Here is a 25,283-nt window from a genome sequence, read left to right as displayed (position 1 = left end):
CTTTGCATATCACAATCACTTTGGTTTAGCTTCCTTTAATTCTGGGATTATCTCCCAGTGAATCTTCTAAAATATGACTGAAAAAAAGAAATAAAAATAGTTTCCATTCATACTTTTTAACAATAATTTTTTTATACATAACAACGGAGCCACTTTTTTGCGTTGCCTTTCACTTGGCCTAGTCCGTCTTTTATTTAGTTATTTGACATGCTGGAGTATGGGAGAGTAGGTGTGAAAAAAGTAATTACAGTACCTTGACATTGAAGTGGAGCTTGACAACTACACCTTTAAAACAAGCAGTCCAAGCTGCTGTTTTTTAAAAAAAAATCCCTTTAATATGTGCATCAATACAATCCACACAAAGATAAGTAATTAGCTAAGTTGCCGATTGATCGGCAAAGATTCGGCTTTGGGTTTAGTTTACATAATGGCTGTCAGTGCAGAAGCAGAGGATCCAAGATGCAAAGTTCTGTGGGGAAGATCATGTGACCAGGCAGTCTCTAGATACAATTGGTGCACTGCTAGAGAGAGGAGGGCTCAAAAAGGGGTGTGCCAGAACCTGTTTCATAAGAGAAGGGGGTGTGACTTTGTAAATGGTTGCTATAGAAACAAAAAATGCTTGTTACATTATAATACATTAAAAATGTATTTTAGATTTGTTTTTGTTTTTAAAAGCTACAAGTATTTTCTCATAGTACAGAACTGTTTTTTTTTAAACACACGCATGTACGATATTGCTTGGTCTGCAGCTTTAAGAATTCCTGTTGTGGGTCATACAACAGTTACTCCTTTAGAAACTATTTAAAATTCATATACAGTATTTTTTTTTTGTTGTAGCGCCTGTTTGACTTTGGACTGTAAGACTCCCATAAGCGTGACACTGCGTAAATATGATGTGCAATTATGACCCAACTAGGGGCGGTTAATGTTTTCAAGGAGCATTCCAAGCCATATGTTCTTTAAAATGTTGGTTAATACAGGTTTGAAAGCAGGGGGTCCCCTGGGGCCGGACTCCATTAATTTCAGCACCGGGGACCCCCTGCTTCCAGAGATACTTACCTCAGAAAGGGATGCACAGTTTAAACCTCCCCAGTCAAATGGGCCAATAGGAAGCAGCATCGGATGATGTCACGGATTCCTATTGGCCCACAGGGCCTGGGAGCTTTCAAAAGCAGCCATATAATAAACTCTGGAGTGGCTACCAGCACCGACTATGGAGTTAAGTACCTACAAAAGCAGGGGGTCCCCCGACCTGAAATTAATTGGGTTCAACCCCAGAGACACCTGACACCTGCTTTAATTCTGTATTTTAAAGAATTTTTTTTTAAAAAAAATTTTAAATGTAAAAAAAAATTAAATTAAATGCTTGGATTGTCTCTTTAATCCAGAATAGGGTTAGTCTGAAGAAGATAAGCAAAATATTTGATCAAGTTCTAGTCAAATAAAGCTGCGTGAAAGTTGAAATAAATGCGCATGGTCTAATGATAATTGATATTGCTTGAAGATCAAGATGTTTGATACTGTAACAGTGTTTCCCCCACACAGTGGGATATTTGGCCATTACGGATTGTGTGGTGCATGATACCTTCTGGTAAAAGGAGGGCTGAGTCGTCCGCCGATGGTAGTGAGAACACAGGACCAGGCTTCTGGGGTTCATACCTCACATATCTCTTTAACAGTGCAGTGCTTCCATCTGCCGTAGGCTCCAGGAAATGAAGGTGATCTCCCACAGTAGAAACTATTACCTCTCCCCCCAGTAAGGTCACGCACCAGGCAGGAGGTATATGCAACAGAAATGGTTTATTACTCTTCTGTTCAGTTACAGAAACAAGGCAGGTTCTGCCTGATGCAGACTCAGCTATTCACTCAAGGGTGGTCCATGGACCGTAACTACAAGCCAAGGGCACCCGCAGCCGTCCTAGCTCTTCCCCACCTCCCTAGCGGAGGCAGAGGTATGGTCAACACTCACTCTCCTTCGGAGGGAAGAGGACTGGAGAAGGCCCAATCTCAGCCTTTCCACTGTGTGACCTGCCTTCCTCAGTGTGGAAGAACACTAACAAATTTGGGGCGGTACTGCCCTTAAGTACAGCCAGGAGGAGGGCACCAGGTCTGGCTCATAATTGGTCATGCCCAGGCCTGATGTCACCGCCACCTGCTGTCACTCAAGTGCAGCTCCATGGAGGGGGAAACCCCATATTAACTACTGGCAGAATAGTAGCCATCAGATGACCTGGCTACATTTTCCCTATGGATGGAATCCCAAAGACCCTGTTGAATGAAACCTAAACATAACAATATAATACTTCACAATTTATATCACATTATTATGCATGATATATATTCTCAGTGAATACAGTACATGACAATTTACTTGAATATACATACACAAAATGGCTGCCATACTGAAACATAGGTTCCTCCCAACATGGAGAACCCTTTTATCAATAGTAGTGCACTGGGTCAGGCTTTCTTATTAACACTCCGGACTCAATAGTGACTGTAATGGAGAACACTCGTTTTGGGTTTCGGTCTGAAATGCACTCCACCCTATCCATATACACTGATCTACCTACCTTCCAGACACGCACCAAATAAGCTATCCTTTCCTGCATATTATGGAAAATGCTCCAGCTGTGTTCTAGCACATAAGCCTTTACAGCCTCTATTAACCACTGTTCCCGGTTGGCGTCAATCTCCCTCATTAACGGCTCGGGGACATACGGGTACTCAAACCCATGGGAGTTCCGGTACTTCTGTATTCATATGTCCCTCATCTCGGCTGATTTTAGTGAGCCTGCGACCCTCAACCTGACCTGGCAGGACCCAGTATAATGGTTCTTGAACCGGAGGCTCAATTATCTAGGGCATTACCCGTAGGCTGTATAACACCCAACCTATTCTCTGCTTCTCTTTTCCTCATTTCTCTGGCGGCCTCCTCGGGACTAAATACTCCTTTAGCCCACGAAGGGCGGTAAGACACCTGAAGACCAGCCGTACTGATCGAAGGTAAAGGGGTCTTGAAATTGTCCAAGTCCCGGTCAATATCTCGGGGGTCTACATTAACCGAACCCGACACTAATGTGATTTGCACCACGTGAGGGGTAGAGGATGGCGTGGGCCTATGGGCCCGCAAATAGTCCAATGACTGGAAGTGAAACGCAGGGGTTGGGACATCCGGGCACACCGGAGGTCAGTTGTCCTTTTTGGACACTTCTGCAAATTGTTGAGCCTTACGCTCATACATAGACTGGATAAAGGCAGTTCTCTTTAAACGAGTGATACTTTAAACAAGGAGCGGTACTCACCGGAGCGGGAATCAGAGTCCCTGGAGATTAAAGCCAGGAAGCAGGAAAATGAAATACAGTATGCATGAGTAAGAATTACGCCACAGCTTAATGCTTTAGGAGAGATCCTTAAGCTAGACCAGGGGTGCACACACTTTTCACCCCTGCCTGCTCTCCCCCCTGCTCATGACCCCCCTCTTACTTTGTCTCCGGCGTCAAATGACGCAGAGGGGCCATGTGACATTGCATTGCCATGGCAACATCACGTGACCCTCGGCGTTGCTATGGCGATGTGCCATCGGAGACAAGGTTAGAGAACTTACAGAGGCCTCGCTTTGGGGAAGAGCGTGGGACCTGTGTAAGCGCCGCCCCTCCCCTGGAAAATTTTGCGCTCCCCAGTTTACGCACCCCATATCTAGACCAGGGTGTTTGCTCTCCTCACACTGAGGCGACACTGCACTATTTCATAGTGTGCTGTGCTATTACACAATCTACTTTGAGAAACCATACTGACTGGCACTAATAATGTCACAGTCCATCGATGTCCTCATTGTTCTCAACAGAAGATTTTATGCCTAAAAAGAATCCGGGATAGTCCAAAGTGTGGATTCCCTAGAGGGGTCTTCCCTGCCTGGATTCAGAAGCTCAGGGAGTCTCACGTATTGCAAATCTGAGCGGGGAACCCGCCTAGGTACTGTACAGGTTCAACGTAGGGAAAATTAGTTTTTTTCCAAAACGTTTAATTAGATTCTCAGGTACTGTATAAATATGGCAAAAGGGTTGATTGTTTGAGTAATCCCTGTGTGTCTGTGGTAATATCTTTCCGCTCTTCCCTAAAGCAATAAGTGGCTGATTCAGGTTTTGATGCGGAAGCCGTCTAGGTGCTGGCAATTTATTGTTGTGCCCTTGACAAGAGCTGTAAAAACAGATCTGAACGTGCTAATAAATTGTACCTGGGTGAAGCCTGTGTATAAATTTTGTGTGAGAGTTTAATAATTGGAATGCCGGCTTATTATATGTATATAAAATTATTATCCAGGAACTTGCAAGTGCTTACAAAAATAAGAATATTATTCATTGCTTGCGATAACGTTTACATTATTTTAAATGTGTACAGCCATTACAATACAAAGTGATCAACACTGGACAATGGAGAGTTTGAGAGTCTGTGGAAAGAGACAGGAGGAAAATCAATGGGCATAAGCAGGAAAGATCATTTGATCTTTACTGTTTTTATAATCAGTCGGTTACTGATAACATTTAAAAAGTTCATCCGTTCTGGCCAGACGGGTGAGTTTTTATAACCAGGAGATATTCTTTTTTCCTCTGCTCAAGCCCAGATAGCTACCCTTCTCCCTTCTGTGCCGATACATTCCAGACATGAACATAGCTTCAAATTAGGTTTAAACGTAGGTTAGTTATGAGAATAAGAAAAGAGAAGGGAAGTTTTATTAATTTAGTTTACAGGATCAAACTATTGTGTTTTTTATTATTAGGATAAGTGAGAAATATGTGTTTAATTGTTATTTTTATAAAGTTGGTTGGCTGTGTATTTGTCATGAACATTTTAGCCTGCATCGGACTGCGTGAGAAGCTCCATTTTTTTAAACTCTGAGCTGCTCAATACAGTAGGTCAAATGTTTTTTATTCTGTTCTGGGCAGATTATTTATAGAGGCATTGTATGTTATGTAGTATAATGTATGATATGTCGCTTTATAGTATTGAATTTACAGTATTATGCTATGGAGCTGGCGCTTCTTTTTCTTTTAGATTTCTGTGATCTGGCTAGATCATTCAAGAAGCCCTGCCTACTCCATACTGTGATTGACATACATTTTTTTTCTGGACTTGTTTTCATCTATTTTCCATTATTTGGACTGTGTGTTCTCTTTTTTCACTGAACACCAATTTTATTTTTCAAATTGTATATTATTGGTATAATTATCACTGCACAGGTATCACACTTTGATATTTATTATTTTATTCACATTAGAACTCATACATCACATTGATAGCGCTACTCTTTGTTTTTTATGTTTGTGTTATAGTATAGAATGTTTATAGTGTACAGTATAATGTTTAGGATTAATATGTAGTATAATTTAATATATACAAGAGTAATGTTTTAAAATTGTTACCCAGTTTTATAGTGATGCAAAGAGTGTCACCAGGTATACATATATATACATATATATTTTTATTGTGTTATAAAAATAAGTAATACTGAATGTGTGTTTTTATTTGTATAGTGTCAGAAGTGTGTGTATTTTATAATTTTTTACTATTTTCTCTCCAAAGGTATCCAATTTTGGATCTTTATCTATAATCTTTTATTTTAAAGAATATATCTCTGAGCAATACAGAGTTTATTTGGTATATTGATGGTTCCTGTCGGAGAGATGCAGCAGGATAATTTGATGGTGTTCCCAGCATGAGGTTTTAAATGCAAATTTTATATCTAAAGTTTGGGGGGTTTTGTATGTAAAGGGTTCTCTATTGTCTATGCTATATATGTTAAATACCTACTACAGGTTTTATTTTTATTATAAGCAGTAGCTATTGTTAAAATCGCTGCACATATAAATCTCAAAGACCCTATTTCCCAGAATTTTTGCATTATGAAGCTGATTGGTGGCAAGCACGGAGGGCTATTTATAATGATATATGTTTGGACAGGACTATTCTGTTCACATAGTTCATGGGTTATATGTGAACAGAGAGGGGATAATTAATATTGTTTCGCCCCAGGAGTTATGTGAACAATGTTCCATCTTTGGTTAAATCGTTTAAAAGAAAACACACATTACAGCCCGGCTAGAAGCGCCTGTACCAAGTATTGTTTACAACAGATACAGTGGTCAAGGCTGCAGAGTTCACCTTCCATGTGATTAATTGTAAAGTGGTCTCCCCCATCAAAAGACATTTACACAAGTGTTTAAAGAACTAATAGACACTTATACAAGTATTATTTTTGAAGAATCAAAAGAATAAGGACTTAAATTTTTTTATATATTCATTATTGCTGAATTATTGTATACTAACCTTAATTTTTATGTTTTATATTTTAGATAGTAGCATATAGTTTAGGATTCTAACTGGAAACTACCAAACAGATCAGTGGATCCTGATTGGGTTATTTATATTATTATTATTTTTTATCTGGTAACTAGATGAAAGGGTTCTATTTTCTATTATATCTATGTGTGTTAGGATATTCGAAGATAGCAGAGGAGAGAAATGTGTTATTAGTAGGGTGACCATTCGTACCGGTTTTACCGGTACAGTCCCGTTTTTTTGAGGCCTGTACCGGTTTAAGTCTGTCCCGGTTTTTGTCCCTGGTCCCGGTATTGCGGTGCAGCTGCAGTGAGGAGAATGCGGCGGCCGGTAAGTATTTTGTATGTGTGTGAATGCTGCCGGGGGGACTGAATGATGGAGAATGCCGGGGGCGGGACTTAGAATGCCGGCCGGCCCGCAGGGGATTGGATGAATGATGATGCCGGGGGCGGGACTTAGAATGCCGGCCGGCCCGCAGGGGATTGGTTGCAGGCAGGTCAGAGGAAGCCGGGGGCGGGACTTCCGCTTTGTGCAGAGCACACGTGTCTTCCCGGCTTCCTCTGTGCGCGTGAGTGTCCCCCTTCTGTCCCGGGTCCCAGCCAGGGGGGGTAATAGGAGGTGGTAGCGGGGGTGCGCCTGCCTTTGTACCACCTTGTACCTTTGCCCCCCCACGGCGCTCCCAGCATTGCCCCTCCTGGCGCTCCCACCATTGCCCCCCCGGCGCTCCCACTATTGCCCCCCCGGCGCTCCCACTATTGCCCATCGGCGCTCCCAGCTTTGCCCCCCCGGCGCTCCCAGCTTTGCCCCCCGGCGCTCACAGCTTTGCCCCCCGGCGCTCACTTCCCCCCGTTCCCTTGGTGTGGGAGATGGGCTCGGGGGCGGGCAGTGGTTGCTGCGCGGTCGCGGGCGGTGCAGGGGCTGGCGGGCGGTGCAGGGGGAGGCGGGGTGTATCTGTGTGTGTGTATCAGTGTGTGTGTGTGTGTGTGTGTGTGTGTGTGTGTGTATGTGTGTATGTGTATCAGTGTGTGTGTGTGTGTGTGTGTGTGTGTGTATCAGTGTGTATGTGTATCAGTGTGTGTGTGTGTGTGTGTGTGTGTGTGTGTGTATCTGTGTGTGTATCAGGGTGTGTGTGTGTATCAGTGGGTGTATGTGTATCAGTGGGTGTGTGTATGTGTATCAGTGTGTGTATCAGTGTGTGTGTGTGTATCAGTGGGGGGGTGTTGTGTGTGTATCAGTGGGTGTGTGTGTATCAGTGGGTGTGTGTGTATCAGTGGGTGTGTGTGTGTGTATCAGTGTGTGTGTGTGTGTGTGTGTGTGTATCAGTGTGTGTGTGTATATCAGTGTGTGTGTGTATCAGTGTGTGTGTGTATCAGTGGGTGTGTGTGTATCAGTGTGTGTGTGTGTGTGTGTATCAGTGTGTGTGTGTGTGTATCAGTGGGTGTGTGTGTATCAGTGGGTGTGTGTGTATCAGTGGGTGGGTGTGTATCAGTGGGGGTGTGTGTATCAGTGTGTGTGTGTATCAGTGGGTGTGTGTGTGTATCAGTGGGTGTGTGTGTGTGTATCAATGGGTGTGTGTGTGTATCAGTGGGTGTGTGTAAATCAGTGTGAGTGTGTGTGTGTATCAGTGGGTGTGTGTGTGTATCAGTGGGGGTGTGTGTGTATCAGTGGGGGTGTGTGTGTGTATCAGTGTGTGTGTGTGTGTGTGTGTATCAGTGTGTGTGTGTATCAGTGTGTGTGTGTGTATCAGTGTGTGTGTGTGTGTGTATCAGTGTGTGTGTGTGTATCAGTGTGTGTGTGTGTGTGTATCAGTGTGTGTGTGTGTATCAGTGTGTGTGTGTGTGTGTGTGGGTATCAGTGGGTGTGTGTGTGTGTATCAGTGGGTGTGTGTGTGTGTTTGTGTGTGTATCAGTGTGTGTGTGTGTGTGTGTGTGTGTATCAGTGGGGGTGTATGTGTGTATCAGTGGGTGTGTGTGTGTGTATCAGTGTGGGGGTGTGGGGGGGTGTATCAGTGTGGGGGTGGGGTGTATCAGTGGGGGGGGGTGTGTATCAGTGGGGGAGTGTGTATCAGTGGGGGTGTGTGTATCAGTATCAGTGTGTGTGTGTGTGTATCAGTATCAGTGTGTGTGTGTATCAGTATCAGTGTGTGTGTGTGTATCAGTATCAGTGTGTATCAGTGGGGGTGTGTGTGCATCAGTGTGTGTGTGTGTGTATCAGTGGGTGGGTGTCTCTCTCCCTCTCCCTCCCTGTCTCTCCCCCACCCTGTCTCCCTCCTTCCCTCCCACCCTGTCTCCCTCCTTCCCCCCCACCCTGTCTCCCACCCTGTCTCCCTCCTTCCCTCCCACCCTGTCTCCCTCCTTCCCTCCCACCCTGTCTCCCACCCTCCCTGTCTCCCTCCCTGTCTCACCCTCCCTCCCTCCCTGTCTCACCCTCCCTCACCCTCCCCCTGTGTCACCCTCTCACCCTCCCTCACCCTCCCTCCCTCACCCTCCCTGTCTCACCCTCTCTTTCACCCTCCCTGTCTCACCCTCCCTGTCTCACCCTCCCGCCCTGTCTCCCTCCCTCGCCCTGTCTCCCTCCCTCGCCCTGTCTCCCTCCCTCGCCCTGTCTCCCTCGCCCTCCCTTCCTGTCTCCCTCCCTCGCCCTCCGTCCCTCGCCCTCCCTCCCTCCATCCCTGTCTCCCTCCCTCGCCCTCCCTCCATCCCTGTCTCCCTCCCGCGCCCTCCCTCCCTGTCTCCATCCATCCCAGTCGCCCTCCTTCCCTGTCGCCCTCACCCTCCCTCCCTGTCTCCCTCACCCTCTGTCTTATCTTAACTGCCGTATACCTACACCGAAGTAACCTACTCTGCTTTCTTCCAGATCTGACTGAAATTTCACGTGGGAGACATCGGAAGACAGGTAAGGAACACCTCCCCTCCAGTATAATACCTTGAGGGACTGCGGATCAGGTAAGATCCCAGGCGGGATTGCTGCTTTTAGAAATTGTGAAGAGGGGGCGTCCAGACACTGGTTAATGGGTTCAGAATCATTCACATCTGGTTTTTTTTGTTGTTGTTCGATTATTGAGGTGTACACACACACACACACACACACACACACACACACACACACACACACACACACACACACACACACACACACACACACACACACTCTCTCTCTCTCTAATGGTAGTAAAGTATAAGTGTACTACAATAAATAAACTGTTATTTATATATAAAATGTGTCCCGGTTTTTCATTTTCAAAATCTGGTCACCCTAGTTATTAGACTTAGCACATAGGATGGCCCTTGGTATTAATATTATATTTAGTTATATCGATGTACATATATTTTTAAGTGCGCAGGAGGAGTGAGCTATATACGCATACCTATTAATATTAAATGCTATGTCAAGATTCAATGTGTTTATAACGTTTATATAGAAGAGCTGAACTGGCAATGGTGTTATAAAGTTACAGTTAGAAGTCTCTTCAATATAGTAACGTACAGTATATCTATTCAGAAGATGCATACATATATTTTATCAAATGAAAGATCAGAGAGATAGAATGTGTGAAAATTATATTTATTCCGATTTCTTTGTATTCTGTGATATAGACACAAGGGAATATTTAGTTATTATATATACACAAGGGGTTTATTTTGTTTTTTCAGATTACCCAAGTCTGGGTACTCAAAGTTGACTGTGATATATGTAGGCATATCAAATGTAATTACACTGTGTATTGTGCAGGAGATTTTATTTTTAGTTCGGTACAGTACAAACTAATGCAACTATAACAGCAGAAATGTTTGTGTAATGGTGGAGAAGAGTGTTGTATTTATGTACCTGACAATACGGCTAATGTTACCTATGTATATGAGGTAAAAAAAAAAAAATTGTGTCAAAATTGGAAGATTTTTCGAAAAGTATCCTATAGCTGGGATTAGGCACATGGTTTGAATCACTGGGAGCGAAACATGTGTGAGGTCTGATTATATGTGTGTGTATGTGTGTTTGTTGTCATATTCATTGTGTTAAAGGATTGATCACCAACCTGACCGCTCAAGTTATTCCCTCCATTCCCCTCCAAGAAGATATATATGAAGAACAGACAGAAACCTCACTTATTTAACAATACCCTCCTGATGTGATCCAAAGACAAATAAATGCTTGTCAGGAGAGGGAAAGACAATTGTGAATGGATATGGAGTGGGTGAGACTCCAAGGGATTGAGGATCCGGAACAAGGGTTACATTAAGGAAATACCCTCTACTAGGAAAGGATACCGTGTTTTCCAAGAATAAAGTTATACATTTCTCACTGAAGATTTTGAAAAGTATAAGAGCAGGGACTGATGAATTAATATTGCTGAAATGAAGATACAGGTAGTCCTCACTATCCAACGTTTCACTTTACAACGAATGGCATACCAGGGGTGAGCAAACTTTTTATGCCGAGCCCCCGTCTTCATCCATGAAATGTCTCGGGCCCCCCCTGCCTGATGTAATCAAAATCACATGACGTCAGCGCACGTGAGCTGGCTCAGCCATTGAGGGCGAACCAGCTTTGTAACGCCCCCGCCACGCGTCTACAAAAAAAAGTATTTATAACACAAATTACATAACTTAAAAAGAAATATTATGATATTTGTCTAATAGCGTCCCCATTTCTGCTGTATTATTAATCTCTCTCTTCCCGCCACATTAGAATCTCTCAGGACCTCTCTCCCCTCTTCCAGTCTCACACTCCTCTCCCAGTCTCTCCCTCTCCCTGTATTTCTCACTCCCCCTCCAGTCCCTCTCTATCCCTCCCCTCAGTGTCTCCCCCCACTCTCTTTCCCTCCCCCTGTGTGTCTCTCTCTCTTTCTCCCTCCCCCTAGTGTCTCTCTCCCTCCTCCCATTGTCTCTCACTCTCCCTCCAGCCATTGTCTCTCCCTCCCCCCAGTGTCTCTCTTGCACTCTCCCTCCAGCTATTGTTTCTCCCTCCACCTCCACGTCTCTCTCACACTCTCCCTCCAGCCATTGTGTGTCTCTCCCTCCCTCCCACCAGTGTCTGTCTCTCCCTCCCTCCAGTATCTCTCTCATTCCCATGTCTCTTTCACCCCCTCCCCATGTAGCTCTTTCACACCCCCTCTCCATGTCACACTCACTCTCACCCCCCTCCCCATCTCACCCCCCTCATGTCACTCACAACCCTCCCCATGTCCCAGTCTCACAGTCACTCCCCCATGTCCCAGTCTCACAGTCACTCCCCCATGTCCCAGTCTCACACTCACTCCCCCATGTCCCAGTCTCACACTCACTCCCCCATGTCCCAGTCTCACACTCACTCCCCCATGTCCCAGTCTCAGTCACTCCCCCATGTCCCAGTCTCACAGTCACTCCCCCATGTCCCAGTCTCACAGTCACTCCCCCATGTCCCAGTCTCATAGTCACTCCCCCATGTCCCAGTCTCACACTCACTCCCCCATGTCCCAGTCTCACACTCACTCCCCCATGTCCCAGTCTCACACTCACTCCCCCATGTCCCAGTCTCACACTCACTCCCCCATGTCCCAGTCTCACACTCCCTCCCCATGTCCCAGTCTCACCCCCCCATGTCCCAGTCCCAACCCCCTATGTCCCAGTCTCACCCCCCATATGTCCCAGTCTCACAACCCCCCATGTCCCAGTCTCACCCCCCCCCATGTCCCAGTATCACACCCCCATGTACCAGTCTCACCCCCCCATGTCCCAGTCTCACTCCCCCATGTCCCAGTCTCACTCCCCATGTCCCAGTCTCACTCCCCCATGTCCCAGTCTCACTCCCCCATGTCCCAGTCTCACTCCCCCATGTCCCAGTCTCACTCCCCCATGTACCAGTCTCACTCCCCCATGTACCAGTCTCACTCACCCTCTCCCCATGTCACACACGCTGATGCAGGAAGCAAGGAGATGCTGCTGTGTAGCTGTGCAGCACAGCGCCACCTAACGGCCAAAAGAAAAATTGCAGCTGCAGACAGCTTTTTTTCCTCTGTTCCTGGCAAAATCGCCACTGCTTCCTGCGCCCCCCTAAACAATCTTGCACCCCCCCAGGGGGGCACGCCCCCCAGTTTGCGCACCGCTGGCATATCCAACGCTTTACAATGCCCGGCATTTTAACCAAACTGAGAGCAGAGATTTCAATAATGCCCGGAATTTAACAGCTTTAGGCTGCGTCCAGGGTGAGGAGATGCACGCGTGTGTGCTCACGCTCAGTGCGTTTAAATACCTTTTAATTGATGCAAGTGTCCAAAGTGCCGCTTGGTGTGTGCATGCACGTGTGCTCGGGCCGAAGCGGTGCTCGGAGAGACAGTTACATTTGTTTTCCCGACGCTATGGCGCGTCACGTGACCAGATAAGAGCCAATGAGAGCACAGCAGTCACAACAACCAATCAGATGGAGAGGAGGATGTGACATCATACCCCACTCCAGTCTGACATGCCCCCTAGTGTCTGTGGCACGCCCCCCCTCGAGCACGCAGTGAGCAGTACAGTCAGTCGCTCCTGCTCGGGCAGACGCTGACGTCACGCCTCGTGAGCTCGTGTCTCCCCACCCTGGCCGCAGCTTATAATACTAATTATTCTTAAAAAGTCATGTGTTCTGTAAACTTGATTACACTTTCTTAATCTTTTTCTTACAATTTCGCAAAAGATTACCAAAAGTTGACATGGTTCTGAATTTCACCAATATTTCACTAGAAATGTGCAACTTTGACAGAATTGAGCAAAAAGACCTCATATAAAGTCAGCCGCAGGACTGTGCACAGTTCCTTTTTTTTAATTCTTTACTGTAAAAGCAGTCTGACAAAATATGAAAACTTAAAACATTTTATTAGATATTCATGATAAACTGAAATATAAATCAAAAATGTAGTAAAGACTTCTAAAGGGGACACACAGGTACAAAAAAAGTGGGTATAAGGATCAAAGATGGCGAATATGGCATAACGGTATAATACAGAGCATCCATAACAGGTCGGATCACAGTCAAATGCACCAATTCAGAAGGTAAGTAACACTTGGGAGCAAGAGATTTGGGCCATGAGAGTCCTATAATTCCACGCCTTATATTATCCCGAGTTTAGCATGGAATGAAATGCAAGCTGTGCCCACTGACTTTGAATGCTTCGTCATTTTATTATTATCATTTTACAAAGCTGGCACTTTTGGGGTGAAATATAGTGCAAAATGATTTTGTGCATGAAAATTTCACACATCTCTAATGCTCAACACTACAGGCTACCAAGATTATACAGAAGTGTTTAAACTTGATTTAAAAAAAAGCAGCAGCGCCACCTCGTGGGAAATAGTTAGATTTTATAGTTCCACATTTGGGAAACAGCAGCAATGAAAGTAGCAGTTCCTCTGACCTGACTAGCTCCACATGAGAAGACAGGTAAGTATATTAGCACAGTACTTAATCGAACTGTGACAGTCCGAGTCACACGGATTATTGAACCCCTGATAAAGCCCCTTTCCTTTATTTTCGGCTCCATATACCAATTCATGTTTTATCAATCGTATTTATTTATTTATAAAATATTTTACCAGGAAGTAATACATTGAGAGTTACCTCTCATTTTCAAGTATGTCCTTGGCACAGAGTTAAGACAAATAATACATGGTTACAAATACAGTTACATATTGAACAGCGTATACATTATATACAAGACATTGCATGCACAGTTAAAGATAATTTGTATTATGGCGTATGAAACAATTACAGACCACATTAAAATGTGTGACAGCCTTAGATTTGAAAGAACTTAGACTGGTGGTGGATGTAAGAGTCTCCGGTAGGTTGTTCCAGTTTTGGGGTGCACGGTAAGAGGAGGAGCGGCCGGATACTTTGTTGAGCCTTGGGACCATTTGTGCAAGGCATAGTTATTGCTCATCAACGTAAACACATTTTTCGTTTTAACAATCTCACAACTAAATATCTACAGTAGGGACCTGCTTCTCGGCGATCCGCCAATACGGCGGTACTGTTTCCCGACTGCAGTCCTTTTTTCGCGCATGCGCAGAAGGGACCGCCGAGTCCGCGCATGCGCAGAAGGGAACACCAAGTCCGTGCATGTGCAGAAGGGAGCACAGAGTCTGCGCAGAATGATGCATTCTGGGTCGGCGCAGGAGGGAGAGATGGGAAATCGTCGGTGGACATAGAATTTGTGCGCTCTGCATTTTGGCTGGGGCCTGGAATGGAACCTGCCAAATGTGTGGGGCCCTACTGTATTTATCGGTCTAGTGCTCTCGGTCTAGTGCTCTCTGAACCCTTAGGCTGCGGCCAGGCAGGGAGCGGGTACACTGGCGCTTGTGCGCTGCGCCCTATTCGGCCGGGCGATTTGTGGCCGTCTAGATGCGTGCTCGTCTGGGGCATGGCCACGACGTCACGGAGCTGGTTCGCCTTCATTGGGCGAACCGCTCACGTGACTCGCTTGCGAGTGGCAAAATCAAATTTGCATCAAAGCGATGAGCATGCGCAGGCACTTGCTCACGCTGGCCACACACATTGCCTCAATGTGTTTAAGAGCGGCCAGCGTGAGCACGCCCGCCCACTCAGCACCACCCTGGCCAAGGCCTTAGTGCATAGTTTGAGGCATCAAAACATTAGTACTGAAGGAGTGGCTCAGGGAGAAAAGGCTCAGACTGAGAAACAATGACCCCAAGATTGAATCAGGGCAACCTGGTTCAAATCACGATGTCAGCTCCGTGTGACCTTGGACAAATCCCTTTATCTCCATGTGCTTCAGGCACCAAAATCATAGATTGTAAGCTCATCTGGGCAGGGACTGTGTCTGTAAAATTGCTATTTGCTGTGTAATGTGCTCTATACTGTAGTTGTGAATCGCTTTGAGTCCCATTGGGAGAAAAGAGCTATATGAAATAAAGTTATTATTACTGTCGTTTCTCTCTCAGTAGTACTTACATAATCTTATTATTATTTTAGGTGGCAAGTAAAAAAATAAGAAATATAATTGAGAGACAATTTTGTCAGCATGGCTTTCTGTGTTTTGTGTCCATCTTCATTAAATAGGTATTAGGAAGCACAATCTAAATGAGGTTCTATTCAGTAGCAGCAGTTATTAATGGTGTGCATCATTAAAAGGTGATTAATTGCCTCAGTTTTTCTTTAATGTGTGTATATCTTTAATGTGTGTAAATATATATATATATATAATTATTATTTTTTAAACTAGAATTGAATGCAATGTTTGCGTAGTTTGCCTTACAGACCTGTCAATCAGGCAGACTGCAATAACCTAATGAGTCATAAAAAGGATGCCCCTTGAAACAAATGACTGTTCTGACAATTAGAGAAATGAGCACGCACTGGCAGAGCTGGGAGTAGGGAGTTGCACTTTTCGTCATTCACAGGTCATATTCCAAAGATCACAGGCTTGTCATCCACATTTAAATAGTTTTAACATAAATATTATCAGATATCTGATACTGCACTGCTCTATGGCTACAAATGTAAACACGGTATCTCATGATCTACTAAACACCTCAATCCCTATCCCTGAACGATAGTTTAGGCCAATGTTTCCCAGCCGGGGATCAGCAGCACTCTTAGCTTTCGTGAGCATCAGAAGGGTGCCACAGGTTTTCCCTGTTCTCCCAGAGCAGGGAGAAAGCAGAGCAGTTGCTAGGGGGCTGGGCAGTTTTCTCCATCCCGATTGGCTACATTACCCGTCAGCAGCCAATCAGGAGGTGGTGTCGGGTGCCTGTGGGGTGTGGCCAAGCAGAGGAGGAATTAGCATGGGCAATAGAGAGGTGAGGCTGTGTTGTCTGTCGTGTGTATTTGATCTGTGCGGTCACCGTCTCTGACCTGTCTCATGTGACACTGTCTTCTGTCATTGTCTGTCTCTGTCCTGTCTGTCTGTCTATATCCTGTATCTCATTTGACTCTGTCCTGTCGTGGGGGTGCCTCAGTAACTGAGCATTGTGATTAGGGGTGCCTCGAGAGAAAGAAGGTTGAAAACCACTGGTGTAGGCTACGAACACACACACACACACACACACACACACACACACACACACACACACACACACACACACACACACACAGTGAAACTCACCACCATAGAGGAATGCAGAACAGCCCCGGAACAGTGAGAGCCACAAGCAGCATCCTCCAGTCTCTGATGAAGTAAGCAAACAGTGGCAGCAGCATGTAGCCGATTGCATAGAATATGCAGACACCTAGTGTGGAGAATATAATACGCACTGACTTGCCAAGAATTTCTGCTCCTGTTTAAAAGAAGGGGATAAAAGAATTATTATTTTTTTTTGTAGCTGTTCTACTATAGAACAAATGTGATTTTATTTGACATGGTTAAATGTTGACGGGCACTGAACTGCATAGCAGTCTCCTCAAAAAAAAAAAAAATTCTCATGTGTACTCATTACATGCGCTAAAGATGTACTTGGAAATTTACCAGGGGGTACGTTCATAGATACTTATGATGCTTTCAAAAATATTTTAATTTACAACTTTTGAGGGCACCACAGTTTGGTAAAATCTCTGAAACCTGAAATAGTGCCATTAATAGCGCTTTACCAGAATCCCTGGCTGTACTGGAAGCATTCTATGCTAAGAGATAAGGGGGAAAGGCAGGTTTTTGGACTTGTACGAAGCGTGAATGTGCTCATGAGTGATATTTTTATTTGTATATTCATGAAAACTGTTCTTCCACCTTTGGATCCCTTGAATTTCACTTAGTCAAGAGGGGAACTGTAAAAGGATTTTTCATATCTTGCAAAGCCTCGATTCTCTTGACTGCCAGCCACTATGACCACGGGCAAATGCAGAAGATGCCATACTGTACACTGATTGAATAGCAGGCCAGGTGTCTCTGTCATGTTTTATTAAAATTAATCTAATTTACTGACTGGGTAAGGAAACTTTGTGGTATCTCCCTCTACAAATATACAGCGCAACCCCCTTATAATGCTGTGCTTGGGGCCAAAGAATCACATCGCGTTATAAGCGGATCGCATTAGAAATAATGTACAATTGTATGCAATGTACAATAAAGTATTTAAGACACCAATAATCGTGTTGTAAAGTATTCATAAATACAAAAATTGGGAGCCACGCTTGCATCGCGCTATAAGCGGATCCGCGTTGTAACGGATCGCGTTATAACGGGGTAGAGCTGTATTATGATCTGATCCCCTTATCTGACATGGGGAAAGGACAGTTCTCATTTTAGTCAGACTGGATTTAAAATTTTACCATGATTAAAAATGTGCATTCTTGCCCAGGATCGGTTTTATATTTTCATACGAAAGGCATCCAAGGGCTGTATTATTTACCAAAAATGCTCATGTCTCCCCAAACAAAACAGTGATTGATGGAAATATACAGTTGCCAATTTTTTCTACAAAGTTAGAACGCCCTTAAAAAAAAAAAAAAAAAAATGTATGTGCCATGTACCGATATAACTAGTCCTACTGTTTCAGAATATCCAACGATTTTAAATTGACCTTATGCTCCCACTATAAAGTGCTGGCACTTCATAAAGAGAATGAATATTATTAGGCTGTTCCCAACAGACTTATGTATTACAAGATTGTCAGTTCGGAAGTAGTCAGGCAGCTACACATACATATTACCAAGGCTCAGCAAGTAGTTTTACATCTTCTTAAACTAATAAAAAAAAAAAATTGCTGGAGAACTGCAGACTTTGTGTTAGTCTTGATCCAAATATGCATTGAAGAAAAACCCTGGGTTTCGCACCTTTAAAATCAGTCCTGGGAAGTATTTGAAAATATGGTGTAAGTTTATAGGACGTGCAGAGATTGTCAAGGATATTCCAAGCTAGCACCTTAGTGAGCACGGTGATGCAGTGTGAGCGCGGTTTTGCACTGTGAGCGCGGTTTTGCACTGTGAGCGCGGTTTTGCACTGTGAGCGCGGTGATGCACTCTGAGCGCGGTGTTGCACTGTGAGCGCGGTGATGCACTGTGAGCGCGGTGATGCATTGCATTGTGAGCGCGGTGATGCACGGTGACTGTTTGCCCAGTTTATACAGATCGTACAGTTGGCTCTAAAGTACTAGTACTGTATGTCTAAAATAAAACAGACAACAGAAATAATCGCCTCATATTTCAGAGTAATAGACGAAACAGTGGCTAGAAGATCGTAAGTCTATAGTAAAAATAAAACATAAAAACATTCTTAATACATTTAGATAGCAATATACAATTGTTTTAGCCTCTAACATATTAAAAAAAAAAAAAACAATTGAACAATAAGTTTTAATCTCATGAATAAATGTGTACGTTTGGCTGCACCGGGTAAATGACCAAGAAGCAACAGTAGGTGAATAAGTAAAAGATATTAATTCACCTGGTGTAGATAAGTGAATGAAAGTACAGTTTGAGGTCCGCATGGAGTGACTGAATGAGAGCCAGCACCAGATGAATGAATAAGAAAGCCAGCACGGGGCTAATTAATTTGAGCATGAATGTAGGACAGTGTTTCCCAACTCCAGTCCTCAGGGAACCCTAACAGGTCAGGTCTTAAGGATATCCCTGCTCCAGCACAGATGGCTCAGTCAAAATAACTGAGCCGCTGATTGACCCACCTGTGCTGGAGCAGAGCTATCCTTAAGACCTGACCTGTTGGGGTTCCCCGAGGACTGGAGTTGGGAAACACTGATGTAGGAAATGAATACATGAATGAATGGTGGTATGCACCAAGTAAATTACTGCATTAGAGAACTAGCCCCAAATGTCTGGATACCAGCAGAAAATGAATGATTATCTGCAGGGTCGGCTGGTAATATTGCGGGGTTCGGTGCAGGGAACTGATGCGGGGCCTCTTACCTCCTCCATCGCCTTCCTGCAGTGTCCCGCATCATGGTGCTGCAACGATGGCGTTGCATTGCCATGACAACGCGACGTCACGAGACATCTGACGTAATGCGGTGTCACAGTGATCATGGTAACGCAGTGCCATAGGGAGTCCCGTTGCCTTGACGCCGCAACACCCATTGCCATGGCAATGTGACACCATATGACGTTGCAGCGCCATGATGAGGGACACTGCATGAAGACATCGTAAAGGAGAAGCTAAGAAATTTACAGACGCCTCGAGGCACTCAGCTTAATTGTTGTGGGGAGGAGCACGGGGCCCCTGTAACCGCGGTGTTCAATGCAGTGGCACCAACTGCACTGCCATCAAGCCGGCACTGAGTGTGTGTACCAATGGATAAATGGATTAGAGAGCTAGTATTGACTATACAGAAGTGTAAATCAATGAATTACTAAAAATCTGCACAGAATGTATATCTGGAAGAGCTTTATAGAAAGTGTGAGATAGGCAGACAAATGATTGTAGATCAGGAAAAAGCAGAGGTTTTAAACAAATTATTTGCCTCTGTATTTAATGGGGAAGAATCAATTGCACAAATACTGTAATGCCAAAGGAGGAAGCCACAACCTCTATATTGATGGCTAACTGAGGATGAAGTGCATATGCAGCTTGATAAAAAGCACCTGGTCCTGATGGCATGCACCCAAGGGTTCTTAAGGAACCAAGTTCAGTAATAGCAAAACCATTACATTTAGTATTCAATTACTCCATTTCCACATGCTCAGTACCACAAGATACAGTAGAGGCAACTCTTATTCGAACAAAAACCAGTGGCAATTCCCCAAAAAACCCAGGAAACACCCAGGTACATTCTGAATACATGCCTTAAACTTTCCTTAAACTAGCCCCAGCATTTCTGCATTGATTAATGGCCTATCAGATTAACAGCGGGGGTCCCTGGCAGTCCCATTCAAACTGAATTGGACTGCCAGGGATCCCTGCTGTATTAATCCTATGGGTCGTTAGTCAATGCAGAAATGCCTTAAACGTGCCTCAAACTAGACCAGAACATACCCAGCACATACCCAGAATGTAACCCGGCTAGTTTACAGCAAATGTTAGAATAAACGTTGCCTCTACTGTAGGTGTAAAGCAGACGTGGTGCCTGTATTTAAAAAGGAAGCTACACAACCAGGGAATTACAGACCTGTAAGCCTGAATCAATAGTGGGGAAGCTACTTGAAGGTTTAATACAGGATAATATTCAGGAATACCTAATGGAAATGATTAGTACCAGTCAGCATGGATTTATGAAGGATAGGTCGTGCCAAACTAACCGTAATACTTTATTTGAGGAGGTAAGTAGGAATTTAGACCAGGATAATGCATTTGATGTGGTCTACTTATATTTTTCAAAGGCTTTTGATACAGTGCCACACAAGAGGTTAGTGTACAAAATAAAGGAAATTGGATTTGGTAAAGATATTTGGACCTGGATGGAAAACTGGTTAAAGGTTAGATAACAGAGAATTGTCATAAATGGAACCTTTTCAGGTTGGGCTAAAGTCGTGAGTGGAGTACGTCAAGGCTGGTACTGGGACCCCTGCTTTTTAAATTGCTTATTAACGACCTTGAGGTTGGCATAGAGAGCAAAGTCTCCATCTTTGCTGATAACACTAAATTGTTTAAGGTAGTAAAATCAGAGTAGGATATAATTTTTCTCAAGAAGTACTTGGAAGAACTGGAAATTTGGGCAGGTAAATGGCAGATGAGGTTTAAAGCTGCAGACCAAGCAATATTAATTAGCAATTTTAATAAATCAGTTCTGTACTATGAGAAAATATTTTTAGCATTAAAAAAAAACTACTCTTAATGACATTTTTAATTTATTATAATGTAACAAGCATTTTTTTGTTTCTATACCAACCATTTACAAAGTCACATCCCCTTCCTCTTCAGAAACAGGCTCTGGCACATCCCTTTTTGAGCCCTGCCCTCTTTCTAGCAGTGCATCAATTGTATCAAGTGACTTCTTGATCACATGATCTTCCCAGAGAACTTTGCATGATTGGTCCTCTTCTGCTGCACTGACAGCCATTATGTGAATAATGAAAATATCATCTAAATACCTCCGCCACCACCTTTGCCAATCTTTATATAGGCCAATGGGAGCTCTTGTACGCTACAGGTATGCCTCCATCACAACTCAAATTGTGGAGGTGGTATATAGATGATATTTTCATTATTTGGGATGGTAGTGAGGCTTCTTATTCTGATTTTGTTTTACAATTGAATACCAATCAGTTCAATCTAAAATTCAGCAGTCCTAATAGTACTACTAGTGTCCAGTTTTTGGACCATTGAAAATTAAGAAATTCATACTAAAACACATTTCAGGAGACAAATGTCAATTTTATCTGCACCCATCCAGCTGCCATAATGAAAAATGGATAAAGAACATTCCCTTTAATCAGTTCTTAAGACTTAAACGTAATCGTACAAACGAAAAATATTTTAACGAACAGGCGTTGTTTTTGAAAGAAAGATTAATTAAAAAAAAGATTATAATGAGTCGTTGGTTGACAAATCATTGAACAGATCTTCTTTGCTCAAATATCGAACTAAAAAGAATGGGAATCGAGTTAGAGTGAGTACCTTTCGGAGTGGAAAAGGAATTGATACGACAACTAATACAGCAAATAATGTTCCAATGTTTATTACACAATATAATAAGGCACATGGACAATAAGAAAATCCCTATATAAACATTAGAAGAATGGCACAAGAAGGTGTGAAGTAATGTCCGCTGAGACTACGGTCATTCTCCACAAAAGAACCCCTTATAGTGCACTCTTTTACGTATTAACAATGGTTGCTACAACAGGACTGGTCTTGGACTAGGATAATGGTGATGGTGAAGAGAAGTATTGGTCAAATTGACACTATAACCCCATTATGTAAAATTATATATTGATTTAGTTAAAATGAAATGCTTTAATAATACAGTCTATAAAATAACGTGGGGTATGAGAACAGCTATACACATTAACACGGACACGGGTGTATTAATAGAAAACACCCAAGAGGGATTGTCCTCTCTCTAGAATATATCCTTCTTATATTTAAATATAGTCTCTATATTGGTGTAGTCCTTCTAGTAAGCAGACTACTGAGGGTATATTACATTGCGTGAGCAATATCCTCTATGTGCCGTATACTAGAATCATACTAAGGATCTAATAACCCCTCTTGATATAATACAAATCTCTGTATCATTCTGGATTTATGGCAAAATAAAGTTCTCGCCCTACATTAGTAATGGTGAATGCTGATGTATATCAATAGGATGTAGCTAGATATACAGTGTGTCAGTTCTAAATCTATTAGTCCACCAGTGACAAAATTTGAAGTCATCCACAATTAGCAACAATGTAACGCTAGTGCTCTGTTGAGGCTAAGGCTAAGGCCCCGCTCCCTCCGTCAGCGCTCCCACACTGCAGACAGGCGGGGCGCTGACAGACACAGACCGCGATATGCGGTCTGTAGGAAGCGGGAGCCGGGGCTGGAGTGGGAGGGAGGGGGGCGGGAGTGGGAGGGAGGGGGTGTGGTTTAAGCGGAGGGACCTGCGATAGCCCCGCCCCCTTCTCACAAGCAGCTGATTCACAAGCAGGCAATTTTCTGAGCTGGCAGTGTCATTTTGGACTGTAATGTGTCAAGTCCAATTGCATTATTCATGTCACCCCCTCCCCACCCCCCGCCCGCCACGGGCTCGGGCAAGCTGCCCTACTCACACGCTGACACTCAGGCATACACACACACACACACACACACGCAGGCACTCATGCACGTACACAAACACACACACACAGACAGGCACTCATGCTGATTTCCCTCCACTCTCCCCTCCTCCCGAAGCCTCCCCTCCTCATTGGCTCACAGCCACACCACGTGAAGCGTCGAAGCTAGGGATTACAATTCTCTTGTATCCCCTAGCGGCTGACGCGTCACAGCGCGTAGTGAGCTGTGCAGCCAGGGGGGACCGGACCGGCTCGGGAGGATTCCCCTGCTGGTGGGGAAAGCCCGTGCAGCCGCCCGCGCCGCCGGGCGCAACGGGTCCCAGGCCTTATGTGTACACTTGTTTTGAAATGTGTACTGGGTTGTGTCCACAGAGTGTCCCCTAGTGGACAGCAGTGGAACTTTACTGGAGGATTTACAGCACAGTGTTTGCTTTATACTGAGGTTATCATAAACGAGTAACAATGGCAACAGCCAGGTAAGTACATCTTTCAAGCACTTCTCCAGTAATCATGTTGTAGATTTTCTGCAGAGTGCATCAATTGACCTAATGTAATAGTCTTTGTACTTTTAACCGATATTGGAATGCTTTGTTCTTAGGTAACTGTCGTGCATTACCCATACCTTATTCATTATGTATCCACTGAAAGTGATTTTTGTGGAACATTCCCTTCCTAAGCAAAATATAATTTTGTCATAAATGACAGGCAAGCATACTATGTGTAGTGGCCATTATTCTTGTGAACATATTATCCAATCGCTACCTAATGTAAGTAAAGTTGCCACTATTACTTGGCTAGTATTCTTCATTCACAATATTCTGCAATGGCCGAGTCAATCACCTGATCTCAACCCGATCGAGCATGCATTTCACTTGCTGAAGACAAAACTTAAGGCTGAAAGACCCACGAACAAACAACAACTGAAGACAGCTGCAGTAAAGGCCTGGCAAAGCATCACAAACGAGGGAACCCAGCGTTTGGTGATGTCCATGCATTCCAGACTTCAAGCCGTCATTGCCTGCAAAGGATTCTCGACAATGTATTAAAAATGAACATTTTATTTATAATTGTGTTAATTTGTCCAATTACATTTGAGCCCCTGAAATAAGGTGACTGTGTATAAAAATCGTTGCAATTCCTAAACGTTTCATATGATATTTTTGTTCAACCCCTTGAATTAAAGCTGAAAGTCTACACTTCTATTGCATCTCGGTTGTTTCATTTCAAATCCATTGTGGTGGCGTACAGGGCCCAAATTATGAAAATTGTGTCAGTGTCCAATTATTTCCGGACCTAACTGTTGATTGTATGCTTGCCTGTCATTTATGGCAAAATTATATTTTGCTTAGGAAGGGAATGTTCCACAAAAATCACTTTCAGTGGATACATAATGAATAAGGTATGGGTAATGCACGACAGTTACCTAAGAACAAAGCATTCCAATATCGGTTAAAAGTACAAAGACTATTACATTAGGTCAATTGATGCACTCTGCAGAAAATCTACAACATGATTACTGGAGAAGTGCTTGAAAGATGTACTTACCTGGCTGTTGCCATTGTTACTCGTTTATGATAACCTCAGTATAAAGCAAACACTGTGCTGTAAATCCTCCAGTAATGTTCCATTGCTGTCCACTAGGGGACACTCTGTGGACACAACCCAGTACACATTTCAAAACAAGTGTACACAGTAGCCTCAACAGAGCACTAGTGTTACATTGTTGCTAATTGTGGATGACTTCAAATTGTGTCACTGATGGACTACTTATAGTGCCCGCGACGGCGACGCCGCTCAAAAACATATTACTCTGTCGCCAGCGCTTATAGTAAGCGCGACGAAGCGATGTCGCATCTGAAAATTTGGGAGCGGGTTAAATTTTATTTTTTACAGGCTGTCGCCACATGTGACTGTCTGTAAACCAATCAATGACCCCGTCGCTAGCGACGTTGCTGAAAGTCAAATTATAACTTTCGCGGGTGGAGACGGGTGACGTATTCCGTTGCGTCACCGTCGCCAGCACTATAAGCGCGGCCTGAGTGTGGCAGGTGTAAAGCATGTAAGCATATGAAGACGGAAAAAGAAGTCATGTCTACAGTTACACAGAAGAAGTACCCAACTAAGAATTTCATTATCATCTGTCCACGCACGTTGTATGTGTATTGCAATGCAGATGCGGCATGCAATACACTGGTAAGACAAAAAGGGCACTTAAACTTTGCATACTCGAGCATTTAAGAAATATGAAAAATATTTTTAAGATTATGGATAAAGTTCAACCACTCACACCCTTGCTCAATCACTGTAAATATCTTCACAAATGT

The 25,283-nt window shown here is 43.8% G+C and overlaps 1 protein-coding gene across 2 annotated transcripts in view; it reads right to left on the bottom strand.

Moving 5' to 3' along the window:
* The window catches only part of LOC142495525 (organic cation/carnitine transporter 2-like), a 131,339-nt gene that overhangs the window by 37,987 nt on the left and 68,069 nt on the right, over window positions 1-25,283 (bottom strand). For both annotated transcript variants that reach the window (XM_075601119.1, XM_075601117.1), the window contains one exon: window positions 16,421-16,592. In XM_075601119.1, the coding sequence (XP_075457234.1) occupies window positions 16,421-16,592 (172 nt within the window). The remainder of the gene's footprint in view (window positions 1-16,420; window positions 16,593-25,283) is intronic.

The sequence above is a fragment of the Ascaphus truei genome, chromosome 5, assembly GCF_040206685.1.
Source record: "Ascaphus truei isolate aAscTru1 chromosome 5, aAscTru1.hap1, whole genome shotgun sequence".
In the NCBI taxonomy this organism is placed as follows: Eukaryota; Metazoa; Chordata; class Amphibia; order Anura; family Ascaphidae; genus Ascaphus; species Ascaphus truei.
The sequence above is the reverse complement of the archived record's forward strand: the minus strand, read 5'-3'. Positions and strand labels throughout refer to the sequence as shown.